A 12,032-nucleotide genomic window follows, 5' to 3' on the forward strand; every position below is an offset into this window, starting at 1 on the left:
TCTGAGTTAAATCCAGCATTTCTGTGCACAGTCCTAGGTAAGTAGTTCTGTTTTTCAAATATGTGCTAAATGGAAAAGGATTCCCCTTTTCTCCAGGTTTTGGAGTGCAGGTTTGAAACCTGACGCCAGGATAAGTGATACTGTGGAGGAAGAGTAGAACCAGTGGCAGAGGTGGGAGGCCTGCAAATGCAGCAGTTAAAAGGACATGATAGTTTAAATCTCTGAGGTTCAGCTGTCTTTGGAGAATTCTGTAAAGTCTTTGAAATTTAAAGCTAGCAGCTGACAAATTGCTAGTGGAAGTTGTAAATTTAGAGGGTAGAATCAAGTATGTTGAGCTAAACAATTACTATTCTGGCATTTTCAATGTGAAAGATCAGTTATAAATGAATGAATTAGCTTTCTACAGAAAACTGTCTTCTGTAGGAGGCCAGCCAAGACAGAAATTGTCTGTGATCGCATCCCATAGCTAACAGCTATAACGTCATATAACCTTAGGGCACACATGCCCCAAGGAAGGAATTGGGTCAGCTAATGCCAGTTGAATTTTACCCTGTGATACCGTGCTCAGCTGATGCCTGAGGCATGAGCTGGTGTTTGCTGGAGCAGCTCCTCTCATGTCTGTGGGCATTGCCCCTGAGACAGGGCTGGTCCTCTGTGGCAGAGTCGGCAGAAACAGCCAGTACCTGTGCTGTTCCTTTGCTCAGGGTACAGGTTTTCTTTGTGCTTTAGGATAAAACACTGTGATGTGATGAGAGTCGCTGGAGCATTGGGATCTGTAGCAGAGTCTCTTCTGCTGGTGCTGTGGGGGGTGGATGACTGCAGTTCTTGGTGGTGGTAATCAACTGGGGCAGGCAGCATCTTACAGCAGGTGCCTTGATGCACATTCACTCATACAACACATTCATCACAGATATTATTCCATCTGTGTGTCATCAGTCAGTTTAGAGAAAATTAGCTTTTTAACAACCTGTTTCTTGTGTGAAACTAAATGATGCTTCCTTCACACTTTTCTACCTCGTGCACGTCAGCATTACAGAGTCAAAGGGACTGTAATTGTTCTTATGTGGTTGTATTTTTAAATTTCAGAAGTGGCAGAAGTTTTTTGAATGAGTTTCAAGAAAAGCTTGGCTCCTAAGTCTGGACTGAAATTTGGCTGATTGACTGTTCTCCAGAAATATAACTCTGGAAAAATTATAACCTGAAAAACATTTTTCAGCCTAAGCACATTCCCGCCTTCCTACATCTGTTTTTACATGCTTTGACTAGGGCATTGGGGGCCAAGTTATGCATATCCCAGAGTGGATTTGTGTGGATGTATAGACCAGCTCTGTAGCAGAAACAGTCCTTCTGCCCTGTGATTTGTCTTGAATAGATACTTGTTATGAACAGAGCAATTCTTTTGCAAATGTGTGTCAACACAGCAGGTTCCTGCAGAGTACCTGTCTCTGTGCACACACACAGCCTCTTTGCAGTAGCAGTGCCAGCTACTTTCCAAGTGTTACTAACTCCATACTCGGACTGCTGTCAAAGTCCATGGTAGAAATTTTATGGGCAGAATCTAAGGTTGGTTCCAACCAGTACACTTATTTTGGTACTTTGTGTTCCTTTTTCAATTGTTTTCCTCCCTAAATGCAGGTTATTTATTTTGTCTCCTACCCACATAGTTATCACTAGCAGCAGCACAACTCCCAGTGATTAGTGTGGCTATCTGAGTCTCCAGGAGAAGCCACATCCACCACTGTGGTTATTTCTACTGATATTAATTTTAGAAATGTGTTTATTCACGAAAGTAAACCGAAGGGCCAACTGTTTTGCAATGGGAGAACAAAGCGTAAACAGTGCTGTTTTAAAAATGTGCCTGGGTCAGATACTGCATAACGTACTCCTTTCCCTGCCTTCCCTTCCAGGTGATAGAAGACAACACGGGCGTTCGGAGGGTGGTGGTCACCCCGCAGTCTCCGGAGTGTTACCCCCCCAGCTACCCCTCGGCCATCTCGCCAACCCATCACTTACCTCCGTACCTGACACACCACCCTCATTTCATCCACAACTCGCATACAGCCTTTTATCCTCCTGTCACTGGACCTGGGGACATGCCACCGCAGTTTTTCCCACAGCATCATCTTCCCCCGACAATATACGGAGAACAAGGTACTGGTGTTTCATGCCTGTGTTCGTTAAGGGCTAGGGAAACCAAGAGTAGGAATGAAGTGGAGATGTTGTAGTGTGGCTTTGTCTACATGGATGGAGCCTCCTTTAATATCCAAGCAGGCCAGAGAGTGGCAACACCAGGCAATCCTATGTTGCAACTCTAAGTTGCAGAAACAAAACCACTTTTAACTTAATCTGTGAATACAGTGGGAAGAGATGTCTCATCCAGTGCTCCAAACTAGGGACATGAGTCATGTTGTTCTTGCTGTGTCACGATGCAGCATTGTACAGAAAACTTAGAGACAAAACGTGTCAGTCCTGGTTTGGGAATGATGATGGATGCAGAGTGCTGGATCCTAACATGGATCGTTTCCAGTGGGAAAAGCCGGATACCGCTTCCTGTTGGCCCTAATGTGATTTCTGTGGTTTTCCAAGAAATAACAGGCATTTTCTGTTTGTTATTCTAGTGGAGACTGTGCAGTAAGTCACTGCAAGGCATTGTCCAAAACCAAAGGGTAGCATGGCAACTCTAATCAGGCCATGAGGAAGCAATTGCAAGGAAAGGAGTGAAAGGGGCATATTTCTGTCTGAACTATGTACTGCTGTGTTTCTGCCACCCTGGAGATAAGTCTTTGTGTAATCTGAAAGAGGGCATTAAACAAAAAAGTAATCTGCAAAGCTACTTGAGATGTTTGACATGCAAGTGGGTTCAGGATTCGTGGATTTACATTACTGCTGAACTACCTGGACTTAAAACCCTTTCTAAAGAGTATGTTTAAGTCATGTCACCAGAAGTGGGGTTCTACTGGAGTGGGAAGGAAGAGGCAAAAAGAGAGAGGGGGAGGCATCTACAGATGCTACCTCTTGAATTTTGTGTTGCCCAACAGACCTTGTGAGGGATGGACCCTTACAGCTTACATTTAATTTCATTATACTGGGAGCAAGGAAGTGGGAAGCTCAGGAACCTGGTGGGATAGTGTAGCCATCCAGATTCATAAGGGAAGGACTTGAAAAGGGAACAGAGCAGTTTGTCATATTGCCTGAAAAAGTCTTGCATGCAAATATAGTGCAAAGCAAACACAGAGCTGCTGGGTAACTACATATTGAATATTTCTGTAGCCTGGAGATGCCAAGAAACTGATTCAACTTAAGAGTAAAATTTAAAACAAAATCCTTGGTTGCTTGTACACTGAAATAATTGGTGAATGCTGTACTGATGAGTGTTAATCCACTGTTTCCCATTAGCTGTGCAATGGCTTATACTTTAAAAAACAGCATTTATTTGTAGCATGCTGGTTTTAGGCAGCTAGTTGCTGTGATAATACAAATAAGGAAATAAGAAAGACGAAGGCCAAGATGCACTGACATACCAAGAAAGAAATCTGGCTAGTTGAAAAGCTTGAAAAAATTACAATACAGTAAAATGGCAATCTCAACTTACAAACAGGCCTTGAACAGCTGGATAGGATACTTGTTTGCATCAGAAGTGTGTACCATAACTTCTGAATGGAGATAGGATAAAAGACTAATATATCAAGTATCAATTGTTATTTTGCTAACAAAGACAAAACTATTTTGGGCATGAATATGTTCAAGGTTCACACTCAAGAACTGGAGCTCAAAAAGGAGGACTGAATGATAGAGAAAAGCAGAAAATACTGTGATTCCTGCAAGCTGACCTGCATTAGCTTAGAGAGAGTCATCCGTGGAGGGGGGAGGTGAAGATTGAATTTGAGGAAGTGTACATATGATATTTATGATAATTCTCAAACTTTTTTAAGATAGTTTTACTTCCCAAAGCTTCCACTTCATGTTGCACTTCTCTGCTTAGGCAGCACAGCTGACAGAATTGTAAAGTCAATTTATCCTGGGAAATTAAATTGCATGTAATCAGGGATGGCAGCTTGAAACCAACACATCTCAGCTTGTTCTGTCCAGTCAGGCCCTGGGGAAGAAAATGCTAAATTGCTCTGAACTTATGAAGGCTTTTTCCTGAAGATCAGTCTCCGTGGATTTCTGCTTGAAATCTGTGTCCCTGAAACACAAAGACTGAAAAGGAGGGGAAAAGCTATCACCCTAATTGCTGTATTTTACACGCTCATTCAAAGAGTTATGAAATTCTATCGTCTAAGGAGCACAGTTAATACAAAAAAATCATCAGTCCCACTGAAAAGCTTTTTTTAAGGAAAAAAAAAATTGTTTTGTTGTAAAATCTCCAGGCAGATCTGGAGTGATTTCGTTTGGAGAAAGTCAGGAATTCTGTTTTCTGAAAAAAAAAAAAAAAAAAATTCCGGTGATTTTTGTTGTTCCAAGTTAACGCAGGTGAACCCTTTCCATTTTCAGAAATCATACCACTATACGGGATGTCCAGCTACATCACCAGGGAGGATCAGTACAGCAAACCACAGCACAAAAAACTCAAAGACAGGCAGATTGATCGTCAGAACCGCCTGAACAGCCCCCCTTCCTCCATCTACAAAAGCCATATCGGCAGCTGCACCACGGTGTACAACGGCTACGCCAAGAGCCACAACGGCGCCAGCAGCGGCGGCGCAGCCCCGACCGCCAAGAAGCCGGAGCGCAGGGCGAGGAGCAGCCCAAAGTCGAATGAGCAAGACCCACATGGTAAAGACGGATTTTATTTATTTTTAAATTCCTTTTTATTGCACTTTTCCAGCTTATGGCCTCCTCTGTGTGGGTCGAGTGACCATGGCAAAGACCGCTGCCACCCGTGCGTGAAGGCGGCGTTAATTCAGCGTGAACTTACGTAGAGACACTGAGCTTGCTGTACTGGATTTGTTTTGTGAGGTGATCTGGTTGCCTCCCCATCTTTCACGAGTACTCCCTTGGGAGATGCAGCATCATTCTCTTTCTGTCTGTTGGAAGCAGAAATGCATTTTGTGGGCAAGGTCTTTTGTTTTGCTTTTCGTAGAGGCATCTTTGGCACTTTGCAAAAATCTTTATGGACAATTGAGCTATAACCAAAACCTAGCTACTGGGTGCCATTACTTTGCATCTACTGGGTGCCATTACTTTGCATCTCCTGGGTAAACCTAGTAAAGTTATTATAAAGTTTAGAGGTGATGGCTGAAAAAACAAGTTTTTTAATATGAAAGTTCAATGGAGCTATGATTAATTGAAACAGAAGAAAATTGAGAAGAAATTCCTTAATCTTAGCCATTGGAATTAGGGGTCAAATACTTCACATTCATATCAAATACTGGATACTTTTGAAATAATTTACTTCAGCATTTTCAGAGGCTTACCCTTTAAAAATGTAAAACTTTAAATGAATGATGTAAAGTTTTATTGTAATCAAATCTCATTTATCACCAGCCATTCTGCACACAGACAGTTCTACCTAAATTTAGCTTAGTAACTTGTTTTACATTTCAGCCTTTCCCATCTCTGCCTGTCTCTTTGCTAACTGTTACAGCTGCAGCTGCCTTAACAAACTTTGATGTAGTAACCAAGCTTATACCCATCATGTCCAGGATATTTATAATGTAGCACACTCTGAAATCTCTTGTGTGAATTTATGCATATGACTTAGGTTTTCCATTATCTATCTATAGTGTATGTTTATTTGACCATGTACTTTTACTTGTGAGACATAACTGAAATAAATGTTCATGAAAACTAACTAAATCAATAGCCAAAGGGGGGGAAAAAATGCTGCTGGCACGGTAAGGAATGAGGATTTGCAGACATGCTTCAGGATCTTTAGAATTAGCTGTAATTTGGGAATGCTGTAATCCAAGAAAATGAATCACTGCATTAGACTTTCTAGTTATTTCTTGTCAATCAGCTTATGTGACCTTTAGTATTCTTATTTATGTTTAGCTGTTTATCTGAGGTGGAATACATGAGAGGTTTGGAGGCACATGTGTGAAAGACCTGGAATAAAGTGTAGTCTTAACAGCTAAGCCTCACAATGTATCTTCAGTGGGTACAGAGTCAGCCTGGATGATCATTTTCAAAATAATCTAGATTTAATTTTAAAAAGTCTTGTTTAAAGGTTTCCTGCAACCCTTGTGTTTGTCTGATTTGTTGTCTTGGACTAGTCTGTTGTGCTGCAGCTGAAGAACGTGAGCACTTTTGAAATGCCAGCAAAATCAGTGAAGTCATGGCTACAGCACATCCAGTCTGTCAGCCAGAGGGTGCCTTAAAACTGGGAACACCAAGTGGTGGAGTCCTCCCCCAGACTGTGAACAGGTCCCTAACAGGAGGCTGTGCAAATAAATATCTGTTGTCCCACCCTCCTGCCTTTTAAAATTGGGTTCTGCATCTCCACCCGGAGATGGCAGCCCAGGAGTCACATCAGACTGCCCTGCAGCAAAATCCATGGCCAAAGCAGGAATAGGAGAAGTTTTTTTCATATTAAAAGAAAAAAAAAAGTGAGCTCTTTGACATCAAAGTGTATTATTAGAGTCATACATGTATACCTATGTGCAAATTTCTGCAGAAAGGTCACGGAGGTTTCTTAAAGGTTCCTACTGAGCAATTTGCTAAAATAAGTTTCCACTTGATATTTGTAAGCTCCTAATAATATCTTCTGCTTTTATATTTACCTTCTCTGTTTCTTCTTGAATTATTTGGGATTTATTGATGAATACCTGATTAACATGGCGATACAGGTAATTGAGGTGAGAGTTAACAACAATCTGGGCACAGTTGCTAGTTTTGATTTGTTCTGCTAAGATGACAGTGTGTTTAGAATAGCCAGGAAAATGAATGCGTCAGAAGCAACAAGTAGCAAAGGGATTTAAACTTAAAGGTTTTGTGGATGTGTATCAGTTCAAGCCTGCTAATGGTTAAAAATTTGATGGTGCTGTGTGGCTTCTTCCAAAGTTGCAGAATAGCCTGGAAAATCTATTAATATATATAAATGCATATATATATATAAAATTTGTAGGGAATAAGAGTCTTTATTTAGAAAACTACTTAGCCAAAAAACTCTCAAGAGGCAAGTAGGAATGTATGAATTTTACTGTAACGTGAAGGAGAACTGGAGCTGAGGGGTTTGTTTACATGAATTATTTACTGGGGATTCTGATGTGCTTTATAGTGTACCGTTTCATAGCTGGTTGTGGTGTGTGTGTGTGTTTATCCAGTAGAGCTGGCAGGCTTCTTTTAGGTGTTTGGATGTCAGAGCAATCCAGTGAGCCAGCTCCTGGGAAGGGAGGAGACTTTGGGAGCCCTGGACACAGCTGGAGCAGACACTTGTTCACCCTAAGCTGTGTTTGCTGCAGAACGCAGCCTGTCGGCAGTGCTACAGTGTGGCAGTGATTCCTTTCCTTAGGGACCAGGCTGTTGGAAGAAAAGTCTTGGAAGCTGCCTTGGTGCTGGAAGCATGGGTAGGAGCTCACTGGTGGCAGGAGGTGTCTCTCCCAGCAGTCCCAGCTGCTCCTGAGCTGATGCTCTGAGAGGCAATTTGAGTGTCTGCTTTAATCAGCAGAGGAATATGATCTGCACAGTGACGTTTGTGACAGGAAAGTGGAAGATGGGAGTTTCTGTTCTTCAGTCTGCCTCTTCCAGTGCCTAAAGGGGCTCCAGGAGAGCTGGAGAGGGACTTTTGAAAAGGACCTGGAGTGAGAAGAGCAAGGGGAATGGCTTTAAACTCAAAGATGGCAGATTCAGATTAGATATTAGGAAGAAATTCTTCCCTGTGAGGGTGGTGAGGCCCTAGCACACACTGCCCAGAGAAACTGTAGATGCCCCATCCCTGGAAGTGTTCAAGACCAAGTTGGATGGTGCTCTGAGCAACCCGATCTAGCCCAGGACAGGGCTGTTGGAATTATGTGGTCTTTAAGGTCCCTTCCAAACCAAACCACTCAATGATCCTATGAATATTATTGAGGAAAACGTTCAGTGTACAATGCAAGGACAGATCTGCTCTTTTCCCTGAAAAGGGGTGACATAAATCTCAGGACATGAGATACTTAAGTTAACAATGTACTTTTCCATCCAAATCTACACTCATTGCATGTATTATGCCTATGACATTTGAGTAAGTGCTCAAGAAAAATTCTGCCATATATCAATAGCTTATTGCCTCTTGCCAATATTGAGAACCAGGGGTTCCCCCAAAAGCTGATTCAGCACTGTTGGAAGAAGTGGGGTGATAAATCCTTAATAGGACTGAATTTAAGTAAATTACTCTGGAGTATTTTTTTTCAGTCACCTTTTCAATTGTGGACCCAGCATGTGCTCCTCTCTGTCACTCTGTGCTCTGAACAACATGATGGTACATTAAAAATACGTTGTTGTTTCTATAATGCACTCTTGTCCTGGGCTGGATCTATAACATAACATCAGAACCTCTTTTTACTAGGACATTAACAGTTTCAGATTGGGGATGTAAGTGCAGTTCTGATATTTTCCATTGACAGCATCATGTCGTTATGTTGGGAGGTACACTTGTAAATGAAGATTTCTAGTTATGTTGGAAATATGCCATTTTAAGGCCAAAAAAAGGAAGCTGATGGTTTATAATTGTCTGAAAATATAGTAACTATTCTGTTAGTGGTAAGATGATGGATGGTCTCATGTACAGACAGAAGGCTTGGAGGTATGATGTAGGGACTGATTTAAAATCCATACTCTAGCTTTTCTGCAGAGCTGTTTTAAAAGCTGAATGGGAGAGGAGGGAGCAGGGTTGGGTTTTTTGTGGGTTGGGTTTTTTTTCATTGAAGGAGCCTTGCCATGTAAAAAGAGCTGCAAGCGGAAATCCTGTCCCATTCTTGCTGTCCTTTATGAATTTCAGTCTGAGTCACTTCCTTCTCATGCACTTAGTGGTTCACTTCTTGGTCATGTAGTGATCTGGTAGTTTGAGAAGTCCTGTGTGTGGCTGCAAGTACTGTGGGAACATAAGCAGTTTGGAGCATTCTTACAATGCTTTTGCCTATTTCCTAATGAAACATTTTCTTTTTCCTTCAAATGAGATAAAATCTTTTTAATCCTCATTGAAGTTTGAAGAGCCTAGGATAGCCCAAACTAAAACACTTCAAATGGGTAAAAGTGGAAAGCAGGCAATGGATTGTTATGTGCATCCTGTGCAGGAGCTGGGTGGGTGCTGGGAGCTGGGTGCCAGAATAAACAGACCCAGCCTGGGCAGGGAGGCGGCTCCGGGGCGGTCGCGTGTGCCTTTATGTGAACATCCATAGGGGATTTTTTTGGTGGTGATTTCAGAAGATTTGACTCTACAGGGTCAGAGCAGGGGCCCACCGAGCCCAGTGGTCTGTTTTCAGCAGTTGTGTTGATGATGATGCTGAGGGGGGGCCTGCAATCCCAGCTGCATCCTACACACTGGTCCCTGCTCCGGCATCAGCATCCCAACCTGCCGGGCACCACAGAGGATTTAGTCCTGCCTGGCCCTTCGGGTGCCCACTTGTTGACCTATTGTTTGTGAACTTGTCTAACTCAGTTTTGAAAATCAGATTTGCTTTTCAGCTGCCCAAAGTGAGGAACGCTGAGTTGGTGTCCACTTTACTGCTCTAAGCAGCTGATTTCTTACATGTGGCATTGATGTGCTTTACATGTGGAGAAGGGAGGGAAAAAGATTAGAAGCAATTAACAGTTCAAAGAGTTTTTAGAGACTATTAATAGATCATTAACTTTTGTAGTACCAATGTCATGTGTACAACCAGTTTAAAAGCTCAGAGATGTTGTCTTCCTGTTGTGAAGGTTTTATCAATCTGATTTTGTGCACTGGAGCAGCCTCCAGCTACTCCCAAAGGTGAAAACCATGGCTTCAAATTCCTGCCTGCATTGCCAGTGGACATTTCTCAGGAGATGTGGCTATAGCTCTGCGTGCTCATTTCTTTGAGGAGAATACATGGTAATACATGGAAAATGGGCTTGGCAAGAGAACTTCAACTATGGTGGTTTTAATTTGAAAACGTTTTAGAATAAGTACTTAACTTGTCAAAGCAGAAGTCCTGAGGTGAAGAAGTGAATTGGAGGTATGACTAGCCTGGCCTAGCAAGAGCTGGTACCAGCAGGTATCCCTGCACTCTGCAAGCTGCAAGTACACGATGCAGAGTGGTGATGTATGAAAAACCAGAGCAGAGGCATTCCTGACACAACCCTATCCTGTTCTCTCTGTCTCTTCTGTATAACATTTAAATATATTTTGGAAAAACATGGGGTTTTTTTCTATTTTTGTTTACCTCTATCAAGTTGGGTTTTTTTAATCTGGAGCTGTGAATTAAAGGGAAATTGAAGGAGCTGTGATTCACTGCAGACAGGAACCAGGCAAAGTTCCTCTACTTACTCATTCTAGATCCTGTCAATTCTTTTCTATTTTGGTCCTGAATCCATTTTGCAAGCTTATTGAGTCATACATGTATCTGTGTTTGTATATCCTATAGATTTAAAAGCTTAAAGTAGTTTCATCACTTTTGGTCCATGTAAGCAAAGAGACTGAGAAGCACTGGCAATACATGGAACTTTTGTGTTCTTTTAGCCAGGAACTGATGATTTGGTACATGCTAATAAAGACTTCTGTTAAACCAATGTAGAAATGTTCTGGAGACAAAACTGATAAATGTTTTTTCTGCCTCTGTAAAAAATACCCCTATGTAAGTGCAGTTTCCCTGGTGTCCCTAAATTTATTTGGTTCTATAAAATGAATTTCTTCAAGATTGTCATCTGAAAAACAACCTACCAAAACTGACACAGTGATTTTATTAGTAACATGGAAAAAAACCCTCTGAAGAGTAGAATACATCTGTCAGGCTAAGTGAATTTTACTATTATACCAAGTAATGCAATGTGAAACATAATATTTAGTGGAAACAGAGACGTGTTGAATCTTGTGAGCATAGATCAGAATCACACACGAAATCTAAATAGTGTTACTGTTCCTACTGCATTTTTTAGTAGTTTTAGCAACTAATACTACTTGGCTGAATTCTTTAGACTTATATCTCATTAGAAATAAATGTTGTGTGTTGTGTGCATGCATTCTGTAATCTTTAATACGTGAGAGGAAATAGGATACATTAATTAGGGCATAGTCTGAACTTGAGAAACCACTGTTCATTTGTGACACCTGGAATTTCCAGTGTGATATTCTCGTGCCTTGACCTTATCTCCCACATAATGACTGAGCCTTGGTGGTTTTGTTTGTTTCTATTTGGAAATATGCCTGCTTCTTAAACAGTCTTTATCTCTGGTATTTTCTGAAAAATAATAGGCTGTGACATTGTTTATTCAGGCAGTAAACAAAATGGTTGTGAGCCTCAGATACTTCTGATGTTAACGTGCTGAGAGCACACCTTTGTGTACCAGAGTGAACTCCATGAGCTGGGCCACACAGATTCTCACCAAATAATATTTTGCCTGATAGTCACGTAAAGTAACCACTTAAGCAAGCTCTATATAGACTGACTGTATTAGAAACATATTGCAGGGTTCAGGCAGAGTACGTTCCCAAGTTCATGTCAGTCTGTGTGCCTGCAGGAATTTATCCAGATCAGGCTTAATTTGTGACTTTTCTTCAGCAAGAAAAATTGCTAAAATGTTTGTCCAGCATTACTGAAATACACTGTGTTGAGGGAAAGAAACAAATCCCTGTTTCCTCTGCTGTCTTGAAGGTTAACTTACATCATGGGGGCTTTGATGGAGAAAGGTAAAAGCTAAATTTCAGAAATTGAGCAGTGGTACTGAAAAGCAAGTCCGTGCCCAGCGCTAGTGCACTCCCTGCCTCAGCCATTGCTTTGCCCAGTTCCAAACCCAGCAGTGTTTTGCTTTGAGCTGTCTGTGGGTAGTTCCTGCTAGTGCATCTTGACCAACTCTTTCCCAGAAGTTGCCTACATGCAGAATAATTTCCAGGAATTTATAAGCCTATGAAATCTTGTCTGCATGTGAAATGTTGT

At 41.6% G+C, this 12,032-nt stretch overlaps 1 protein-coding gene across 4 annotated transcripts in view; it reads left to right on the plus strand.

The window, feature by feature from the left end:
* FNDC3B (fibronectin type III domain containing 3B) overlaps nt 1-12,032 on the plus strand; it is a 191,235-nt gene that overhangs the window by 99,302 nt on the left and 79,901 nt on the right. For all 4 annotated transcript variants that reach the window (XM_032697955.1, XM_032697954.1, XM_032697953.1 and 1 more), the window contains exons 5-6: nt 1,908-2,151; nt 4,495-4,776. In XM_032697955.1, coding sequence (XP_032553846.1) covers nt 1,908-2,151; nt 4,495-4,776 — 526 coding nt within the window. The remainder of the gene's footprint in view (nt 1-1,907; nt 2,152-4,494; nt 4,777-12,032) is intronic.

Source organism: Chiroxiphia lanceolata, chromosome 10 (genome assembly GCF_009829145.1).
Source record: "Chiroxiphia lanceolata isolate bChiLan1 chromosome 10, bChiLan1.pri, whole genome shotgun sequence".
NCBI lineage: Eukaryota > Metazoa > Chordata > Aves > Passeriformes > Pipridae > Chiroxiphia > Chiroxiphia lanceolata.